Source organism: Anticarsia gemmatalis, chromosome 20 (assembly GCF_050436995.1).
Source record: "Anticarsia gemmatalis isolate Benzon Research Colony breed Stoneville strain chromosome 20, ilAntGemm2 primary, whole genome shotgun sequence".
NCBI lineage: Eukaryota > Metazoa > Arthropoda > Insecta > Lepidoptera > Erebidae > Anticarsia > Anticarsia gemmatalis.
Window position 1 is genome coordinate 1,468,139 of NC_134764.1, and position 22,226 is coordinate 1,490,364.

General features: G+C 35.5%; 9 protein-coding genes across 9 annotated transcripts; 8 read left to right on the forward strand and 1 right to left on the reverse strand.

The window, feature by feature from the left end:
- The first annotated feature begins 110 nt into the window (after positions 1-110).
- Positions 111-1,070, forward strand: LOC142981804 (3-oxoacyl-[acyl-carrier-protein] reductase FabG-like). The gene has a single exon (XM_076127915.1). The coding sequence runs from the start codon at positions 176-178 to the stop codon at positions 911-913; it is 738 nt and encodes a 245-aa protein (XP_075984030.1). The 5' UTR covers positions 111-175; the 3' UTR covers positions 914-1,070.
- A 1,809-nt stretch (positions 1,071-2,879) lies between these two features.
- On the forward strand, positions 2,880-3,701 carry LOC142981743 (3-oxoacyl-[acyl-carrier-protein] reductase FabG-like). The gene has a single exon (XM_076127840.1). It carries the CDS (start codon positions 2,955-2,957, stop codon positions 3,690-3,692), a length of 738 nt encoding a protein of 245 aa, XP_075983955.1. The 5' UTR covers positions 2,880-2,954; the 3' UTR covers positions 3,693-3,701.
- A 334-nt stretch (positions 3,702-4,035) lies between these two features.
- Positions 4,036-4,892, forward strand: LOC142981742 (3-oxoacyl-[acyl-carrier-protein] reductase FabG-like). Its single transcript, XM_076127839.1, has one exon. The coding sequence runs from the start codon at positions 4,040-4,042 to the stop codon at positions 4,787-4,789; it is 750 nt and encodes a 249-aa protein (XP_075983954.1). The 5' UTR covers positions 4,036-4,039; the 3' UTR covers positions 4,790-4,892.
- A 1,053-nt stretch (positions 4,893-5,945) lies between these two features.
- Positions 5,946-6,869, forward strand: LOC142981547 (3-oxoacyl-[acyl-carrier-protein] reductase FabG-like). The gene has a single exon (XM_076127546.1). It carries the CDS (start codon positions 6,020-6,022, stop codon positions 6,767-6,769), a length of 750 nt encoding a protein of 249 aa, XP_075983661.1. The 5' UTR covers positions 5,946-6,019; the 3' UTR covers positions 6,770-6,869.
- Positions 6,870-8,550: 1,681 nt separating this feature from the next.
- Positions 8,551-9,386, forward strand: LOC142981772 (3-oxoacyl-[acyl-carrier-protein] reductase FabG-like). The gene has a single exon (XM_076127877.1). The coding sequence runs from the start codon at positions 8,602-8,604 to the stop codon at positions 9,349-9,351; it is 750 nt and encodes a 249-aa protein (XP_075983992.1). The 5' UTR covers positions 8,551-8,601; the 3' UTR covers positions 9,352-9,386.
- A 1,114-nt stretch (positions 9,387-10,500) lies between these two features.
- LOC142981771 (putative oxidoreductase SSP0419) lies at positions 10,501-11,428 on the forward strand. Its single transcript, XM_076127875.1, has one exon. It carries the CDS (start codon positions 10,574-10,576, stop codon positions 11,321-11,323), a length of 750 nt encoding a protein of 249 aa, XP_075983990.1. The 5' UTR covers positions 10,501-10,573; the 3' UTR covers positions 11,324-11,428.
- A 2,763-nt stretch (positions 11,429-14,191) lies between these two features.
- Positions 14,192-16,344, forward strand: LOC142981794 (3-oxoacyl-[acyl-carrier-protein] reductase FabG-like). The gene has a single exon (XM_076127902.1). It carries the CDS (start codon positions 14,210-14,212, stop codon positions 14,960-14,962), a length of 753 nt encoding a protein of 250 aa, XP_075984017.1. The 5' UTR covers positions 14,192-14,209; the 3' UTR covers positions 14,963-16,344.
- LOC142981861 (3-oxoacyl-[acyl-carrier-protein] reductase FabG-like) lies at positions 15,524-16,276 on the forward strand. The gene has a single exon (XM_076127998.1). It carries the CDS (start codon positions 15,524-15,526, stop codon positions 16,274-16,276), a length of 753 nt encoding a protein of 250 aa, XP_075984113.1.
- Positions 16,345-16,867: 523 nt separating the features above from the next.
- Positions 16,868-17,948, reverse strand: LOC142981515 (3-oxoacyl-[acyl-carrier-protein] reductase FabG-like). The gene has a single exon (XM_076127496.1). The coding sequence runs from the start codon at positions 17,874-17,876 to the stop codon at positions 17,124-17,126; it is 753 nt and encodes a 250-aa protein (XP_075983611.1). The 5' UTR covers positions 17,877-17,948; the 3' UTR covers positions 16,868-17,123.
- Between the last annotated feature and the right edge of the window lie 4,278 nt (positions 17,949-22,226).

The window sequence follows — 22,226 nt, forward strand, 5'->3', positions numbered from 1 at the left end:
TACATTCATACAGTTTCTATTTACGATCCGTGACAAACAAACAGACTGATAAAACTACTTCAAATATAGACACGAACTCGACGATATAATTAATTCAGAGCTATCGTGTATATAGCGACGAGATTCCACGCTATCGTTAGTTCTCGATCGCACGCTATACAAGACGTTTGATACAATGTTTAAAAACAAAGTTGTTATAGTGACGGGAGCCACAGCAGGCATTGGAGAAGTGACAGCCGAATTATTCGCCAAGGAAGGTGCAAATGTAGCAGTAGTTGGGAGAAACGAAGCGAAACTCAAGGAAGTTGTTCAAAAGTGCTCAAAATATGCCGAAGCGTTTGGAATCAAAGCTGATATAAGCAAAGATCAAGATGTTGATACTATAGTGAAGAAAACTGTTGATATATTCGGAAAGCTTGATATCCTGGTCAATAATGCAGGCATACTTAGAGAAGCAAGTGTTTTAGATGAGAGTTTCTTAGACGTGTTTGATGAAGTACTAAATGTGAATACTCGAGCCCCAGCCCGTCTCACACGTCACGCCATACCACACATAATAAAAACTAAAGGAAACATTGTCAACGTGTCCAGTGTAGCCGCTATTTGTACCACAAGGCCGAATTTTGCTGCGTATAGAACTTCAAAGGCTGCTTTAAACCATTTTACGAGATGCTGTGCGTATGAATTGGGGAAATATGGAGTGAGAGTGAATACTGTAAGCCCTGGTCCGGTAAAAACGAATATATTTGATGCAGTGGGGTCTAATGCTGATGCTTTAGTTAATGAGACGTTACTCGGGAGGGTTTCTGAAACACAAGAGATTGCAGATATCATCCTGTATATGGCTAGTGATAAAGCAAAGAGTATTACAGGTTCTGATTATGTTATTGACAACGGTATTGTTTTAGCGTAGTTTGTTTATCAAATTTTATTTTTAACCTGTTTGAACTCTTGCCAAAATACTAAACTGAATCTGTTTTATGTGTGATAGAAATGGATGTTAGAAAACTACTTATAAATGTACTGATGTATAAATATATGAATCTGAATTAAAATGATTTTCAAGATTGTGTTTGTGTCTACATTTATTTGTTTGGCCTATTCGTATATAAAATAGCAAACCCTACTTTGTTTAGAATATATTAATAAAGAGATTTATGTCAGTTTGGTTATTAGAAATATAAATGTTGACTAAAGTGTTGTAACTTTTTTTTTACCCGTCGATCCTCGACCGCTGGGCAAGGGTCTCCCCCCAAAATGAGAGAGAGGTTAGGCCTTGAGTCCACCACGCTAGCCAAGTGGGGGTTATTGACTTCGCATGCCCTCAAGAAATATGTAAAACAATTTTAAGGCGAGATAATCATTTCGATGTTTGCCTTCACCGTTAGAGCAAGTTATTATTGTTTCGGAAAGACATTGGTGTTCTGCCTCGGGTTCGAACTGCTAACCATTTACGTGAGAGGTACCAACTTAAACCACACAACAATTGGTTCCTTAAAAGTAGTTAAAATTGTATTTAGGTTTTTTGCAGTACAAAACATTAACTGAATGCAAGATATTCTCCTTGCTTTTTAATAATCTTTACCCTAATAACCTAATAAAGAACATAAGTAAGTACATCTTATTGACAGACGATAACACTATAATCACTTTGATAAGAAATAACAAGATGAAAACTTATGTCAAACAATGTTTATACTATCCTCTTATCAACTTCGAGATAGCAATGACATTGAATTCTTATACAAACTGAAATGAAGCAATTAACAATGGGATTAGCGAACATGCATTTTAACTGCCTCTGTGGGTGGTAATGTAAAAGAATGCTGCTCATGAAGTATTGGGTTCCTTTCCTGGGTCGGTCAAAGTGTTATTTATCTTTTCAATGAGATGTCAAAACGTGGGTGATTTTCCTCACCTCTGCCTACACTTTTGGATAAAACAGGCTTGATGTTGTGTTTGAAGGAATTACACCTTGGTTTGCTTGTCGTTTTAATCGTACACTGGCCGACAGTCAGCTTGTGATCATAGTCTATGTAAAAAGCAGAAAAAAACGCGAGACTCGAAAAATTAGACTAATTTTATAATTTAAGTATACTGATTTTAACGGTAAAGGTTTGGACTACCGCTGAAGTAACGGGCACGATTGCTGAGATTTTTGTTAGAATATAATTTATATGCTTAATTGTAACATAATATTCCTATGTTTCGAGACTTGCTCGATGTGTGTAAGAGGCTCATCTACTCTGGAACCTACTGATCTGGAAATGGCACTAATATTTGTTTCATGTTCCAATTGATTGATGTTTCTAATGATGTGTGTGAATTACGTGTTTCACAGCAACCTACGCAATTTTAATCATAGATATTAGAAATTAATACATATTCAATAAGGTATTTACTACACTTTTTAAAATTTTATCCTTTAAATTGCGGCAGTCATTTTCCTATTACTTATAGTCTTTTAAATAGTTTAATTATATAATTATTTGAAAACAAGGTCAGTATTGTTTAACTCAGATGATTGTAAAACATGCTATCTTAACAGCTAACTCATCGTTTACGTATCGAGTGTCATATTATTACCAGTACTCAATCATTTATCACAATAAGTCGACTCTACATGACTTGGAGTTGTCTAACACTAGTCAATACCCGCAGCTTTGCCTGAAAAAATGAAAATTTGCCTGCATATAGATAAATTAAACTTGCATTGTTTTACATCTCACATTATATAATGTTAATTATCTAAATATTTTAAGCTGTTTTACACAAAACAAAGACAAACAAACATATTTTAAGATTAGTGTGGTAACAACGACAATGATAAATGGATAAAATGCAATGACTGTTATTAGTATATCACGAAATAAACGTTAATTCATGTTTCCTTGACATTCGTCTGAATGTTTTTATAAGCAATAAACTCTGATAGCATACGTTCAGTCTGCAAAATGTTTTCCAACAAAGTAGTACTCATCACCGGTGGAGGCTCCGGCATCGGCGCAGGCACAGCCGAGTGCTTCGCTAAAGAAGGAGCCAATATCGCCATCGTAGGAAGAACCGAAGCAAATCTTCGAGATGTAGCAAAACGCTGCGAAAATCATGGAGCTAAAGTACTCGTTATCAAAGCAGATATATCAAAACAAGAAGAAGTTGAAACAATAGTTAAACAAACTGTGGACAGATTTGGTAAACTCGATGTACTTGTCAATAATGCTGGCATCCTGAAAATTGCAACAATAAACGATGGAAACATGATGGCCGTGTACGATGACGTCATGAATACGAATCTCCGTGCAGCTGTACAATTAACACATTTGGCTGCACCACATCTTAAAGAAACAAAAGGTAGTGTTACCAACGTGTCAAGTATCGCATCAAAAATGGTCTCGAATACTGGAATCAGTGCCTATTCTATTTCAAAAGCCGGTATGGATCATTTCACCAAATTTGCCGCTGCAGAACTTTCTCCGTTTGATGTAAGAGTGAATGCCGTTAATCCAGGTCCTGTTGCTACCAAAATGATTCATTCTGGTCTGCCAGAGGACTTGGCAAATAAAATACAGAACGCTGGACGCGAAGCACAACCAGAAGAAGTAGGTGATTTGATTATGTATTTATCCAGTGACAAAGCCAAGAGTGTTACTGGGTCATGTGTTATTATTGATGGCGGTTTTACGCTACTGTAGACATTTATTATCAGGCTCCAGATTAGTTAAGATAAAAATGTTACCGAGTGCATTTTTCTACAGAACTTTCAACTTAAATACACTTTCTGCAGTATGTAGGTTATCGTTATCTTATAATTTTGAAATCAAACTAATTTATACTTTCGATTACATTATGGATTTTACACAACTACAAAAAAATAGTACAAAATATTACGACCGGTGTGTTATCTACGATAAACTGATATTTCATGACGGTAATAAATTAGATCTAATTAGCAGATACTACTTTATATGCCACTAAAAATTATTGCATAACTCAGTAGTGTTTCAACAGCTGAACTTTACACAAACAAAATAATACAATCATGAGTTTTAAAGACAAAGTAGTTATAGTAACTGGTGGTAATGCTGGTATTGGAGCGACCACCGCTGAGGAGTTTGCGAAAGAAGGTGCTAAAGTCGTCATCGTTGGAAGAAACCAGGAAAATCTGAACAAAGTTCAGAAAAGTTGTGAAGATCTCGGAGCTACTGTTCTTTCTATCAAAGCTGATATCACCAAAGACGAAGAAGCGAAGTCAGTCATCGACCAGACTGTTGACAAGTTCGGTAAAATCGACGTACTCGTGAACAACGCTGGATTATTGAAAAAGGTTGGGATCCTCGACGCTGACTACATGCAAGCTTATGACGTCACCATGAACTTGAACATGCGAGCGCTGGCTTTACTCACGAACTTGGCAGCTCCTCATATTGTGAAAACTAAAGGAAATATCGTGAATATATCCAGTATCGCTGGAAGTTACGTCGGTTTATCACACTACTCTACGTACAAACTATCGAAGGCTGCAGTGGACCATTTCACTCGGTGTATCGCGCTTGAGCTAGCTCCTCATGGTGTCAGAGTGAATGCTGTCAGTCCTGGACCAGTTCCTACAGATATCTTTGAAACTGCTGGTCTAAGGGGTGCTATAGATGTCCTGAAATGCGCGACTGCTTTAAACAAATCTGCTGAAACTAAGGAAGTGGCTGATATTATTTTATTCTTGGCAAGTGATAAGGCTGCTAGTGTGACTGGCTCTAACTACACTGTTGATAATGGTATGCTGTTGAAATAAATAATAAAAAAATCTCGCAAGATTTATAATAATATTGATTGGTTTGAGTACTTCTCATTGCAATGTCAAAAACGTCAGAAATAAATCAATGATTAAATTTTAAGTTCTGTTTTTATTTCCAAACGACTTCAAAAAAGAAGCGTGTCAATTTGAGGTGATCTTTTTTAATGTATGTTTCCCAATTATATTTTTAAACATATTTATTGTTTGAAAGGGCATACTTAGTTTCGAATTTGTTCCATAGTTATAATTTGTCACTTCGAATTTGTTCAAGGTCAAACTTCAAATATGCTTTTTAGAAGGTATGGTCCGACACATGATCATCCGATCAGAGTCTCATGATGGCAAACTGTGAAAACGTTCGTTTAGAATGGTCCCCAGTATGTTCCACCCTCCCATCTTACAACCCTGTAATATGTATAATTACACTTAAAAAAAGCCGGCCATAAAGATAATTAAGTAAAAAAAAAACACCTTCAAGTAGTAAAAAGTAAGTAATTAATAATGAATATATTTGGATTCTACAGTGCTTGGCCAGACTGAACACGCGGGTGCGGGCGCGGCGCGGTTGCGGTAACGCGCGCCCGCGTGTTCACTACGGACGCTGCAATAAGATTTCATTTGTTTTTCGCGTATTCAGTCTGGGCAAGCCCTGTGTCCTCCAATAATCCCGCACCCAGACAATACTCGTATAGCAATCCAATAATACCTTATAAAATCGATATTATAAAAATATAATCTACAACAACCCACATCATAATTCTGTATAGGTGAAGCTGCAGCCAAATTACTCGCTTAATAAGAAACTAACGTAGTCATAGTAGACTGCTACGAAAAAACAGCAAGGAAAACTGCATAAGTAAGCAAAGTATTTGGTAGTAAAGTGCCTATTGTAAAAGCAGATATTTGTTGTACAGTCAGCTTGGGTAACTTTGAATCATTTGGGTAACATTGAACGTGGGAATTTAACAAGTTTCGATTATTTTTTTATATGAAACTAACACAATTGATAAAAGTTTGCAAAACTACAATGAATCTTTATCAATTGTTAACAAACTTCAATTTTTTTTTGTAATCAGATATTGTCGTGGCGGTATGTTATCTACGATAAACTGATATTTCAGAACGATCATAAATTAAGTCTCATTATTTGATAGTACTATATATGCTAACAAAAAATATTGCATAACGTAGTTGTACTTCTACAGCTGAACGGGAAATAATACAATCATGAGTTTTAAAGACAAAGTAGTTATAGTAACTGGCGGTAATGCTGGTATTGGAGCGACCACCGCTGAGGAGTTTGCGAAAGAAGGTGCTAAAGTCGTCATCGTTGGAAGAAACCAGGAAAATCTGAACAAAGTCCAGAAAAGTTGCGAAGATATCGGAGCTACTGTTCTTTCTATCAAAGCTGATATCACCAAAGATGAAGAAGCGAAGTCAGTCATCGACCAGACTGTTGACAAGTTCGGTAAAATCGACGTACTCGTGAACAATGCTGGATTATTGAAAAAGGTTGGGATCCTCGACGCTGACTACATGCAAGCTTATGACGTCACCATGAACTTGAACATGCGAGCGCTGGCTTTACTCACGAACTTGGCGGCTCCTTATATTGTGAAAACTAAAGGAAACATCGTGAACGTATCCAGTATTGCTGGAAGTTACGTCGGCTCAACTCACTATTCTACGTACAAACTGTCGAAGGCTGCAGTGGACCATTTCACTCGGTGTATCGCACTTGAGTTAGCTGTTCATGGTGTAAGAGTGAATGCTGTTAGTCCTGGACCGGTTCCTACAGAGATCTTTGGAACTGCGGGTGTGAACAGTAGTATAGATGATCTGAAAAAGGGGACTGCTTTGAACAAACTAGCTGAAACTAAGGAAGTGGCTGATATTATTCTATTTTTGGCGAGTGATAAGGCTGCTAGTGTGACTGGCTCTAACTACACTGTTGATAATGGTAAGCTGTTGAAATAAATAAAGATTTTTTTCTCAAGATTTATAATATAGTGGTATGTTTGTGTTATTCGCATTTCGTAAAAAATGACAGAAATAAATAAAGGTTTTCATTCAAACATTTGTTTTCTTTTTCTTTTTATGAATCTTCTGCGATTACATTTCGAAAATTCTTTATTTTTGCTGAAGCATACTACTTCGAAGTTGAGTCGAGATCTGATGATGGAGTCATTTGGGAATCGAGGGAACTTTCACAAATTGTAGTGTCAACTAGGATTTCGATTAGTTTTTCAGAAGTAAATTGAAAATTATTGTCATGGAATTCTCATTATCGGACGGTGACTTGATGAGAGACCATATTATATGATATTGGAAGTGATACCTACAGTACAAAAGTGTTATAAAGAGATCTTCACTAAATTTTTTTCGTCGTTCAAGCTCAACTTGTTTATGGAATAGAATAGAACTTATTTGCATATAATGTAGGTACATAGTGGTGGTATAAAAATACATAAAAAGATCCGTACATGTTGTCGCACTGTGACGTACAAATATTATTAATTATTTGATATCAATCATCTTATAATAATCAATCAATATATAATCAATCACTTATAAACACTAATCCTCGCTATACAACTATAAGAATAATTTTATTTATTCGAATATTTCAAATTAATATTTTATGTACATTATGATTACTTCAAAAAATTCTGATAAAGAATAAAATGACTTTTTCAATAGCCATTTTTTTTACCTTTTCGCAGAAGCTAGCCAAGGCAGGCATATTTTTAACGTCTTTATTTTATTAAATACTAGCTGACCCGCGCAACTTCGTTTGCGTCACCTAAGAGAACGGGCCAAAATTTTCCCCGTTTTTGAAACATTTTTCGTTGCTACTCCGCTCCTAATGACCGTAGCGTGATGTTATATAGCCTATAGCCTTCCTCGATAAATGGGCTATCTAACTCTGAAAGAATTTTTCAAATCGGACCAGTAGTTCCTAAGATTAGCGCGTTCAAACAAACAAACAAACAAACAAACTCTTCAGCTTTATTATATTATTAGTATAGATACATATATCCACACATTATACCTATAGGAACTTTTTACACACATTGTTGTTCCAGGAATTCTAGGATTTTTTGTTAAGGCAATCCTACTTTGGTTTCTAGTATTTCTAGGATATAAGTTTTTCGCTGTTTTAAAACAATCAGGATATAATTTCTATATAATACATATTATATATCTTGTCCGGTCCCACTCCCATGGTTATTAGTTCGGGTCCGATGAAAGTAAACTATGCAAATACTCTTTCAGAGTGGGTCTTAGTAAGTAACAAAAGTAAGTAATACGAAAATATATTTTATGAAAAACCACCTCCAAAAGGAATAAAAATAATATACATTGATCTATTTAGAATCGTCGTCCAAGGAAAAAAGACACACGTATAGGAATACAATAATACCTAATTAAATCTATGTTATAAATATGAAATCCGCGACAACCCATCATAGTCCGGTATATGTGAAGCTACGGCCATATTACTCGCTAAAGAAGGAACTAACATAATCAATAATCATAGTAGACTACAATGAAAAAACAGCAAAGAAAAGTGGAGAAAAAAGCAATTTTGGTTATATAGTGCGGTGAAAGCAGATGGTTTTTGGATTTATACAAAATTTTAAATTCATATGAGTAGATATTATCATGACGGTGAGTTATCTAAGATAAACTGATATTTCAGGACGGTCATAAATTAGGTCTTACTAACAGATAGTACTTTATATGCTTCTAAAAAATATTGCATAACGCAGTTGTGCTTCTACGGCTGAACGGGAAATAATACAATCATGAATTTTAAAGACAAAGTAGTTATAGTAACTGGCGGTAATGCTGGTATTGGAGCGACCACCGCTGAGGAGTTTGCGAAAGAAGGTGCTAAAGTCGTCATCGTTGGACGAAACCAGGAAAATCTGAACAAAGTCCAGAAAAGTTGTGAAGATCTCGGAGCTACCGTTCTTTCTATCAAAGCTGATATCACCAAAGATGAAGAAGCGAAGTCAGTCATCGACCAGACTGTTGACAAGTTCGGTAAAATCGACGTACTCGTGAACAACGCTGGATTATTGAAAAAGGTTGGGATCCTCGACGCTGACTACATGCAAGCTTATGACGTCACCATGAACTTGAACATGCGAGCGCTGGCTTTACTCACGAACTTGGCTGCTCCTCATATTGTAAAAACTAAAGGAAATATCGTGAACGTATCCAGTATTGCTGGCCGTTTAGTCGGCTCAACTCACTATTCGACGTACAAACTATCAAAGGCAGCAGTGGACCATTTCACTCGGTGTATCGCACTTGAGTTAGCTGCTCATGGTGTCAGGGTGAATGCTGTCAGTCCTGGACCAGTTCCTACAGAGATCTTTGAGACTGCGGGTCTGAAGGGCAGATTGGATGATCTGAAGAGCTCAACTGCTTTGAGCAAGGCAGCTGAAACTAAGGAAGTGGCTGATATTATTTTATTCTTGGCAAGTGATAAGGCTGCTAGTGTGACTGGCTCTAACTACACTGTTGATAATGGTATGCTGTTGAAATAATTTAGGGTTTTTCTCTCAATATTAATAATAATAGTGGTTCTTTAGTGTAATTCGTATTGCAGTGTCAAAAATGTCTGAAATAAATCAATGATTTGATTTAAAAAATCTGTTTTTATTTTTAACCGTCTTCACAAAAACAGAAGGTTATTAGTTCACCACGAACTTTTATATGTATGTTCTCCGATTAGATTTCAAAAAATCTTCACACAATTTTCTTTGTTGTTCAGGGTCAACTTTTATATCCTATTTCTCAGGTGGTCCCTCTCCCATGGTCATCAGGTGAATGTAACCTGTACTAATGGTGGTTCAGATTGGCTCTTGTATATTATTATACCACCCCAATCATATATACTTATTATAAACAACACAACTTAAAAGCTATAGATAGAATATTTTGAAATATAGAATTAGCCGCCTTCAAAGAATAGAAAATATAAAATTAATCATTATCACGCTTGGAGTTGCTCTCAGTCAAGATAAAAAGACAATACTCGTATAGTAATACGTTAATACCCGCCATAATACAAAGGTGAAGCTACAGCCATATCACTTGCCAAAGAAGGAATTAATCTAGTCATAGTAGTAACGAAGACACTGCAAAGAAACCTGCAAAAAATGCAAAGTATTTGATAGTACAGGGCTTACGGTGAAAGAGGAGCTCGTGGTTAAGTTAACATCAGCCGCGCGGATCGATCTCTGAGGTTAAGCCATGCTTGCCTAGATTTATCTGTGGAAGGGTGACCAACTTATACATATTATCGAGGCCCTCCGTGTTTCGGAAAGCACGTTAAATTGTGGATCCCGGCTGTCATTTTCGCAAATCTTTCACAGTCGTTAACAGTAGTCAGAAGCTTGAAAGTCTGACAACCAGTCTGACTGTAGGGTATCATGTTATACCCCAAGTAACTGGGTTGTGAAAGTCAGATTGTCTGGTATTCAGCTGCATCCGGTGAGACTGGAAGCCGACTCCAACATAGCTTGGAAAAAAGGCTAAGCTGATATAGTGCTTACGGTAAAAGCAGATGTTTTTTGCACTATTGCATAATAAAAAAAAATTGTATGTACATAATAATATTATCATGGAGGCGTGTTATCTACGATAAAGTGATATTTCGGGACGGTCATAAATTAGGTCTAATTAACAGATAGCACTTTATATGCTCCTAAAAAATATTGCATAACGCAGTTGTGCTTCTACGGCTGAACGGAAAATAATACAATCATGAGTTTTAAAGACAAAGTAGTTATAGTAACTGGCGGTAATGCTGGTATTGGAGCGACCACCGCTGAGGAGTTTGCGAAAGAAGGTGCTAAAGTCGTCATCGTTGGAAGAAACCAGGAAAATCTGAACAAAGTCCAGAAAAGTTGTGAAGATCTCGGAGCTACCGTTCTGTCTATCAAAGCTGATATCACCAAAGATGAAGAAGCGAAGTCAGTCATCGACCAGACTGTTGACAAGTTCGGTAAAATCGACATACTCGTGAACAACGCTGGATTATTGAAAAAGGTTGGGATCCTCGACGCTGACTACATGCAAGCTTATGACGTCACCATGAACCTGAATATGCGAGCGCTGGCTTTACTCACGAACTTAGCTGCTCCTCATATTGTGAAAACTAAAGGAAACATCGTGAATGTATCCAGTATCTCTGGTCGTCACGTCAGCGCATCACACCTTTCTACGTACAAACTATCGAAGGCTGCAGTGGACCATTTCACTCGGTGTATAGCGCTTGAATTAGCTCCTCATGGTGTCAGAGCGAACATTGTCAGTCCTGGACCTGTTCCTACAGATATCTTTGAAACTGCTGGTCTGAAAGATTGGATTCATGATCTGAGGAGAGGGACTGCTTTGAACAAATTAGCTGAAACTAAGGAAGTGGCTGATATTATTCTATTCTTGGCAAGTGATAAGGCTGCTAGTGTGACTGGCTCTAACTACACTGTTGATAATGGTATGCTGTTAAAATAAATAATGCAAAAATAAAGGTTTTCTTTCAAGATTTATATTAATAGTGAACTGTTTGTGCTTCTGCGTGTCAAAACCGTCAGAAATAAATAAGTCATTGCATTTAAAGTGTTGTTTTATTTTAATAAACTACAGACACGCAAAAGATACTGTCGAGTGTCGATTGTCTTATTATTCTTGTGATGATAAATATGAGACGCACATTTTCACGTAGTAGGTATATTGCAGAAAAAATCATTTAACGCTTTAATGCAAATTGTTCCAAATAGGGAGAGTATTAGCACCATTCCGTTTTTTATGTGATTTGATGTCTACATAAATAAAAAGATTATTTTATAAGTCCTACTACCGATCGTTTCCATACTATACCAGTCAACCATTTGAGTGTTGCATAGAATAAAACAATAGGCGCTCAAATAACCCTCTAGCCTGCATTGCAGATATAATTATTTGGTGATTTTTTTAAGATTAGCGACGATACCTCAACACTTTTGCGTAAACATACAAATGCATAAGAGCTGTAAAAACAAAATGCTCTTGCAATTTGTTTTTACAGAGTCTTTTCTAAGAGAAGAAACAGCTAGAACATTGTTGTTTGTTGTAGTCGTACGTAAAGTTTGTTTATCAAAAGTTTAAAAAAATATTTTTGTACAATGCTGTACTACTGATGGTCAGTCAGTCAGTCAGCCAGTCCGTCAGTAGATCTGAACGAAGATTGATAAAAAATACTTTCTTCCAAAATCTTTTCCCTTTGAGTGGAGACTCATTTATACGCGAGTAGACTCACGGGCCAACTAGTTATAGTATGTGCTAGACTGTGCAGTAAAATCGTTACGTGATTAATAGCAGTTATAGTTAAGTTTCTCTATACCCTATACTTATTGTATCCACTTCGACTCAAGAGCGCCATCATTTAAAACGATTTCTAATATATTCATTACTATAACTGTATAAATACTTGCAATATAGCTTGTAGTAGATTGTTTTCTTTTCCAATAAATACGCTCAATTTTTGATAACGTAAATAAATCGTAAAATCCTTCAGTATTTCTGATAACACCGCACAGTGTGTTATAAACCCTATTTTTGTTTCGTCATCTTTTTATTGAATTAATCGATAGAGTATACCATTCTGAGGATTAGAGTAAAACTCCGGGCTCGCTAAGACTTGTACTTTTTTCGTTATTCAGTGTCAAAGTTCCGGAATATCCGACTATTGAAACACGAAAAAAAGTTTATTACAATTTAACGGAAGTACTTATTCCAGAATTTATTTATTCTATCGAAAGAAGATATAATAGCCGACCATTCCACCAATTCCTGAAGTTTTAGCATGAATAGGTCGAGAGATATGATTTTTTTTCTCATTTTTCGTTTTTATTTTTTTATTCATCTAAACCACCGTAGTAGGTGGTCATTCCTACATCAAAAACTTGCTAATACTTTCTTTTATTTGCAGTATTAGTTCTAAAACCTAACTCGCTGGTTTCCAGGAGATATTTGAAAGTTTAGTAATATCCGAAATATCCGCACATAGGGCTGCCACTTCAATCAAAATTTAATAAATTTATTTTTATAAAGTTTTAGCTTTTATATCACGACCATAACAAGATATCATAATTTTGTGGCTTAAAATGGCAAAGATTAGGTAATTTTATAAAGGAAATTAAAAAACAAATTAAGAAATTGGTATGATGTTGATTGATACATTTATTTGGAATCTGTCTATAAATTCTAAATCAAAAGACTCAACTTATAGTAAATGAAAGAAAATCCTTTCCGATATCTCATAAGTATATCTATAAATCAACATTCAACATAAGTACTATTACCACATTTTGTTTTTTTTTTTCAAAATATTTTTAGTTAATTTATTTAATTTTACAATTACTTTTTAAATGAATTTCATATTATTTTTTGATTTACAACAACTTTTTTTTTAAACAATTTTATTGTCATTTTTGTGGTATAACAATTTTAAGAATAATTTTTAATGTATTTTATATATCTACATGAATTATATACCTATCTATAATTTTAAATCAAATTTTATCATGTATGTACATCAATTGTGTCGATTTTTTATTTAAAAAATACGATAAAATTATTTTCGTCAACAATTTATTTATTATAATTTATACACATATTATGTAATTATATTTGTTGATTTTTTTTCTAAAAAGCAAAATAAATGGTTGTTCCATCTTGAGTTGGAACAATTTTAGGGGACTGAGCGCCAGTCAACCTTAATACCGCAATCGTACTCTGCACTTCAACAACCTCAGTAAGGCGTGACTGAGGTACGTCGTGCAGAACTACGGCCGGGGGGCTTGCCTTAACTTTTTTTTTCAAATAAAGGTTTATAATCTTATATAATTTTCGGATACTCGAAAGTGACAACCCTAAGTAAAATTTAAAATTTCAAATATCTCCTGGAAACCAACGAGTTAGGTTTTAGAACTAATACTGCAAATAAAAGAAAGTATTAGCAATTTTTTGATGTAGGAATGACCACCTACTACGGTGGTTTAGATGAATAAAAAAATAAAAACGAAAAATGAGAAAAAAATTCATATCTCTCGACCTATTCATGCTAAAACTTCAGGAATTGGTGGAATGGTCGGCTATTATATCTTCTTTCGATAGAATAAATAAATTCTGGAATAAGTACTTCCGTTAAATTGTAATTAATTTTTTTTTGTTTTTCAATAGTCGGATATTCCGGAACTTTGACACTGAATAACGAAAAAAGTACAAGTCTTAGCGAGCCCGGAGTTTTACTCTAATCCTCAGAATGGTATACTCTATCGATTAATTCAATAAAAAGATGACGAAACAAAAATAGGGTTTATAACACACTGTGCACCGGACTGAGTGGTACTTGAAATTATGAGTTTTGTAAATAAAGTTGTTTTGGTCACGGGAGCCGGGTCCGGAATAGGCGAAGCTACAGCTATTCTCTTTGCTAAAGAAGGAGCTACCGTAGTAATAGTAGATCGGAACGAAGAAACTGCAAATAAAACTGCTGAAAAATGCAAAGAATTTGGTAACAAAGTGCTCGTTATTAAAACAAATGTAACAAAAGACGATGAAGCCAAAAACGCTATAGAAACTACAATCAAGACTTTTGGAAAACTAGACGTGCTGATCAACAATGCAGGTATTGCAAAAATAGTTAGTATTTTATCTGGAAAAATAATGGAATCTTACGATGAAGTGATGAATACGAATCTACGTTCTGTGGTTCTATTGACAAGTTTGGCTGCTCCGTACTTGGTTAAAACTAAAGGATGTATAGTGAATACGTGTAGTGTAACTGGTGTGGCTGAACGGACTGGGAGTGAGTACCCTATATACGCTGTGTCAAAGGCTGGTATAGCCAGTTTCACTCGTCTATCGGCTATAGAGCTAGCCCCATCAGGTGTTAGAGTAAATGCAGTGAGCCCAGGTCCTGTGATAACAAATTTGCTAACAAATTCTGGAGTCGAAATGACCTTTGATGAAAGTCCTGCGACAACCGTTTTAAACAGAGTATCTGAGCCACAAGAGATTGCTGATCTGATTGTGTATCTGGCTAGTGATAAGGCAAGAAGCATTACGGGCAGTAACTATGTGATAGATAACGGAATGAGTGTTGTATAATCTTATTTAATAATGTTAAACAAAATATATATGGCATTGTAAAGTTTAAGACCCAAATTTACTTGTGTTTACTTTCTCTCGTTATAATGTAGGATTATACTGCATGTGCATGCGACATGATAGGTATGTGTGCATAACTTAATGCGCCAAAATTAATGATAATATCCTTGTAGTTCTATATCTCTACAATAATACCTATTTAAAAATCTTTGTTAAATAAACATCATAGTCACGATAATACTAATTATGTTATCTTGAACGCATATAAAAATAATATGCGAAATAAAAATATATACCACTTTAATAATATACTAATGTATTTTACTTTTTATAAGACTACTTACTGAATAACAGACAAACACACCTCTCAATAAATATTAACAACGCTGTCTTTTTATTGATGGACAAAAAACATCATTGTTTGCTTAAACTATTATGTGAGGACGACGAGTAAACAGACGATTATTACATTTATTAGTGGGCTCTGATAGTGTGTATTCACTTTCATTAAAGTCTCACAGTGTCGCCGATAACATTGAATACAGCAGTCCACAATTCAAAATGAGTTTTAAAAACAAAGTCGTTCTTGTTTCTGGATCCGGTTCTGGTATAGGAGAAGCTACAGCCATACTTTTCGCAAAAGAAGGAGCCAACGTAGTCATAGTAGACTGCAACGAAGAAACAGCAAAGAACACTGGAGAGAAATGCAAGGAATTCGGTAATAAAGTACTTGTGGTTAAAGCAGATATCTCCAAAGACGAAGAAGCGAAGAATATTATAGAAACTACAGTAGAAAATTTCGGGAAACTTGACGTTCTAATCAACAATGTAGGTATTACACGACCAGGAAATTTGGCTGAAGGAACAATCATGGACAACTATGATACAGTGATGAATACTAATCTTCGCGCCGTGGTGATGATGACGAGTCTAGCTACTCCTTACTTAATCAAGTCTAAGGGATGCATTGTGAATACATCGAGCATTGCAAGCGTTGTACTCAATAAAATGTCAGATTATCCATGCTACTGCCTCTCAAAGGCTGGTGTGGATAGTTTTACCCGTATTGCTGCTATAGAACTGGCAGCTTTTGGTGTACGAGTCAATGCTGTAAGCCCAGGACCTGTATACACAAACGTATTCAAGAATTGCAACATGCCCGGTTCCATGGACGATTTTGCCGCAGTGACGCTTTTGAAAAAATGCTCGGATCCTAAGGAGATAGCTGGTGTGATTGCGTTCTTGGCCAGTGATGCAGCTGGGAGCATTACAGGCAGTGATTATGTTATTGATAATGGTATGGGTCTAGCGTAGTTACATACATACATTAATGTTTTATTTGCATGATTTTCGAATAAAATCTTTGAGTATAAAGTAAATAACGTTATTTTTATTTTACCTGTTTGAAAATGCATAAAATACACATAACAGTGGGAGTTTTCAAAATGTTAAGATATCGATCTGTTTAAATACGAAGGTACGAAGGTGTATGGAATAATATGTTAGTCCCATGTTATAGGAACGAGCCTACTGCTATTACCAATCTACCATTGAGAAAATTCACATAAAAATATAAAAACCTATTACCGAAATGTTATATTAATTCTGGCTCAAAATTTTACGCCTACTATATTCCATAGAGCAAACTTAGTCTATCAGTATTGCTTTAAACAGTTCGTAAACCGAATTCGAATCCTGAAAAAATCAGTAAAGAAAGGTAAAACATTTTACGCTGATATATCTTCATGTCAACAGTCTCCCATGTAAGACTTAACCTCGGTGGCGCTGCCTTACTCTACCAACTACATAAAGAAGTAAGTAATAAGTATTTCTTCGGAGAACACAGAAAAATAAAGATCTTTTATTTTTATAACCCGTTTTGTGTCAACGTCAAAAGAAACAAAATAAAAGAATAAAAACCCATTTAATTATAAATAAACATCCTGTCACATTAGCATTACAAAATAACAAGCTGATTTAATATAATTTATATTAAAATGTTTATAGAATTTGTATTGCCTTATTTCTACTTACTACTTACTTATGAACTTTATAATCCATTGAAATACCTACTACCATTTCACAAGTTTCAACCGATTAGACATAATACCATTACACAATTATTTAATACGAAAAATAAACAACATTATCAGAACACCTATCAGTTCTTGAGCAAAGTCCCATTATCGATGGCGTAATCAACACCAGTGATACTCTTTGCCTTATCACTTGCCAAGAACAGAATTAGGTCACCAATTTCTTCTGGTTCGGAGACCCTGCTCAGTTTGAAGAAGTCTCTACATTCGTCCCAAGTTTGTGTAGACCCTGCAGTCTTCAACACCTCAGTTCTCGTCGGTCCAGGACTGACAGTATTCACTCTAACGCCTTCTGAAGATAATTCTAATGCCGCTCCTCGAGTAAAATGGTCTAAAGCAGCTTTCGACATACAATAAGCCATGCTCCCAGGGACTCCAATAAAAGAGTTCCCGAATACACTGGACACGTTCACAATATTCCCTTTCGTCTTCACCAAATGTGGTGTGGCATAATTTGTGAGCAGTACAACTGAACGTACATTTACATTCATAACTCGGTCGAAATCTTCCATTAATTTTCCATCGAGTAGAGAACCGTATGCAAGAATACCTGCATTGTTGACAAGGACATCAATCTTGCCGTACCTCTCTATAGTTTTATCAACAATCGCTTTTACATCTTCATCGTTGGTCAATTCTGCTTGTATAGTTAGCACCGGCCCAAACAATTCACATTTTGCAGCAACTTCCTTCAATCTATCTTCGTTTCTGCCAACTATAGCGAGACTGGCTCCTTCTTTAGCGAATAATTCTGCTGTAGCAGCTCCAATCCCGGCACTTCCTCCAGTGATTAAAACCACTTTCTCTTTGAAACTCATGTTTAATTTTGTCGATGCTGTCCAAGCCGGTGTCGCGCGTATACTGATTACGAGTACAATACACAACAAGTTGTTTTGGTTGTATATGACCGCTATAAAGGCGGCCACTGACCTGCTGAGAGTGATGTAACACTATTTTATGATCGAATGTTACAACGCCCTAATTCGTAAACAAATAATTGACGATATGGTAGCAGTAAGTATTCAAAAGTAATTTGTAATTTGTATACATAAGCTATTATTTTTAGCAAAGGAATTAGCACCAACAAGATCAACACAAACACACATAATTGTAGTCAGTTCGATGATGTACCTACTAAAAAATGTCCAAAATTAAATTGCATTACATTACACTTCCATGAACTAACTACTTTTACAGACCAATAAAGTAGGGATTGACCGATAACTTTATCAGACAATACTACTCATAAATAGCTTGATATTACATTCTTATGTCGCGACAAATAGATACATCATATTCTACGATTTCAACCTCTAATTCTTGGATTAAACTACTTAAAACAAAAACCACAGAACAAGTTTATAGTCGTCACATTTTACCAATAAACGACAAAATAGAACAATATCGATTCATAATCGAATTGTCGAGAAGCCATCAAAAATCTGTCAAGGACAATATGCTCGAAAAAAAGCCATACAAAATCATTAAATACTCGTTATGACAAGTCTATAACCGTCTTTACGAATACGATAAAACCAGTTTTACAATCAAATTATATATCTGTCCAACTGGCTGCATAAATTGGTCTCGTATGTCGTTATAAATATTAACAACTGAATGACAATTATTTTGTTATTGTATGTGCCAAGTATATGAATTGAACAGAGGAACTGTCAGGGTCATTTTATAAAATAGTCATTTGAATCTTGATTATAGGGACATGACCGTCGACCGTGTCTGATTTTTAAATAATAAATACACAGAGCAGATTCGCAATTGAAATTAGCAATTGGGTTAAAAGTATACAGTAATGCCATATTTAAAAAGTGATTCAATTTCTTAGGACAACTCACACACAAGGGTTTGATTCAAGTACAACTCATTAAGCACTCAACAAGATAACTCATTGGGCATGGGCGAACGGTATACGAGACACTTTATGTCCTTCATAAAAATATTTCTATATAATTTCAAAGGAAATGCGTAAGTACTACGGCATTTTCTTTCAATTTATACGTGATAGCTGACCCGCGCAACTTCGCTTGCGTCACGTAAGAGAGAATGGGTTTTCCCGTTTTCGTAACATTTTTACGGGTACTCTGCTCCTATTGGTCGTAGTGTGATGACATATAGCCTACAGCCTTCCTCGATAAATGGGCTATCTAACACTGAAATAATTTTTCAAATCAGACCATTAGTTCCTGAGAGTAGCGCGTTCAAAAAAAAACTCTTCAGCTTTATAATATTAGTATAGATTGAGCGATGTTTGTCTGTGAAAAAGGTCTCAAGCCTATAAGCAGACTCATTTGTCCAGATTCAAAACGAATACTCGGGATCATCACACAAACATTTGTGTGTGATTTGTGTCGACATGACGACTACCTCCTACCATCGTTTTTAACACAAAACTACAGAAAAAATGTAATTGAATCATTCTTAGATTAGTAGTAAAAGTAGCTGCAGCGACAATGCAGCAGCATCCATTTTTACTTGCAAAAGATTTCCGATACCTCCCGAAAATCTTTTAAACTGCACTTTCAGTACATTATCGTTGATGCAAGATCACTTAAGAGGCTCGAATCTTAAAGGCTTAGAGGTAAGTGGTGCTGTTGCCGTGACGCTAATAACTGGCGTAAATATCGTTGGAATATTAAAACCGTTGTAAAACTACTATGTTGACAAGTTATTGTTATGAGGTAGCGCAGTTTCGGGTGTTTTTCTTAATTTTTAAGCAGTTACTTTTATGTTTTATGTTAGTAGGTATTCAGATTTATATTCGGTTAATTCAATGGTAGTAATTTGTAAATATTTTTGCTCGGCTTCCTCGTTTTGTAAAACTTTTTGTAAAAATATTAATTATTTGATAGCTACATTTTTAGATTGTACGAGTAAAGAAGCATTCAATAGCAAACTTAACGGTGCATCTTTTTGCGAACGGAATTTCGGAAAGAATGTAATTGTTTGTTAAAAATATAGTACGATTCATCGAATATTCGTTTATTTTTAGAAGAATAATGTATCGGATCCCACGCAATAACCTATTAATAGTAATTAGTTTCATTGAGCTGCCTACACCTGATCTACTCAACGAGACGCAACGCCAACGTTTCATCTTACACGTGGAAGACAGGAAACTCTTGCAATGAGCTAATGTAGTACTAACTTTATACATGCTTCGTTTAACAAACTACTTACTTATATACTCTCTTAACATTTTACTATTCCCTTATATAAATTCATAACTCCCCAATTGTTGTTTTTCAGGCATTCTTCTGGTATATGAACCAATAGAATTATGGACTTGATTCTAAAACAGTTACAAAAAACACATTTACGATACGACCTATATTCCGTTATTTTCCTCTTTCTATTAAAAAAGCCATGAAATGTATACTGTTTTCCATTACCGTAGTAGTAATGTGAAGCGATCGACTATCTCTTATGCACAGTATTTCCTACACACATTAACACAACAAAACCCCCATAACAATAATAATGTACAAAGCACCCCAAAAACGAATTTACAACAGAAATTATAAACTAAAATGAACTGAGTACCAAAAACATAATAATGTAAGCGACGCTTAAGCCAAGGCGATACGAAGACGCTGAAGATAGTGGTGGGGGTCATCGCAAACAAATGAGGGGTGTAAATCCTACCACCACCCCCCGCCTGCCCCCCTACGCTTGTAGGTGTACCCCACAGGTAGCACTTGCTCAACCCTTTCTTGGCTAACATATGGCTCGTGTAGCCTGGACTGTGTGATGTTGGATAGGGAATATAGTAAGTGATATTTACTTGTATTAATTATGAGATTTTATTTCGAAGCCTGTTGGAATTGTGTCTGCAATATTGTTTTGTAAAAAAATTTCGCTATGTTCAAGTATTTATATTTTTAGGCCTTTTCATACGTTAGATTTTTTTATATTCTCGATTCGATTATTCGATATTAAAACTTTCTAAGTTCCCTGTGTTGAATTTCAATATACTAGTAAGATATGAAATTTTTTTAGTTGCTTCAAAAGTAACACAGTATTTACAGATTCATCTCTTATTGCCTTACTTAAAGGTCAAATATAGTGTGACAGTTCGTAAGTACTAATCTAATTATGACTTCTGATAACCTTTTAAAATTTCTAAGTATTTCTAAGCATTTAAAAAGTCTTTATCTAAACGATTTCCAATCCAAACACAACAATTCCAAGTGCCACCTCTCGGTACAGGCACACGCGGTTAAGACAACTGAAGTGTTTCGGACGTCGCGTCGGATTTATCGCCGGACGGTATTGGTTCCGTTTTGTGTGTGCCTGTACATAATGCCTTACGTAATGCTTGATGGCTTTGAGAATCTCGTCTGTGTGCGACTGTACAATGTACATGTATGTACAAAGGTACAGGTCGGTTGAAAAGTGCTTAGTTTGAGTGTGCGCTGTTTGTGTGTTTGTTTGTTTGATCTTATTGTGATGCTGGATAGGAATTGTTATGGTTTTATGAAGGCTAATTGAGTCTGGTTATAAACATGATGTATTCCTTAGACTCGTTTTGCTATCAGTATGATGTGTTGTTTTGAAGGGTAATTGATTTAGACAAAACTTATGATACATTTATAAGACTGGCTTTGAAAGAGATGAGGATATTTTGACATGCATCGAGCGCTAAGTTGAAAAGAGAAGTTACTATGCCATGAAAATATAGATTGATTAAGTATTCACATTATTTGAAGATGAAAACTTTTACTGAGTTTTCTCTTAACTAATAATATTTACCTATAGTATGTCAAAGTATATCCATTATTTTCGTGACACTCGATTCAGTAGTACAATACATCAAAACCATCTCCGCATTTCTATATTCGCGTCACATGCCATCAACTCAATACTAACACTCAGATCAATCATTGTAATTACATCTTTCCCCAACAATGAGCGACAAACACGACAATTTTTTATCATATAATGCTGGCCCAATTCCCAAGTTGGACCCGCAAAAGTAATAGATAGCTGCTGTGAAACAATTCCAACGGTAATTGGGGTGGATGCCTCGTGAGGTCGTCTTGACACTTCTGACATATGACGATATTGTGTAAATTGTATACACATATTCCGTACGTGACAGTTACTGGTTATATCGCCCTTTCGGATTGGGAGATAGATGTTTGTATGATGTG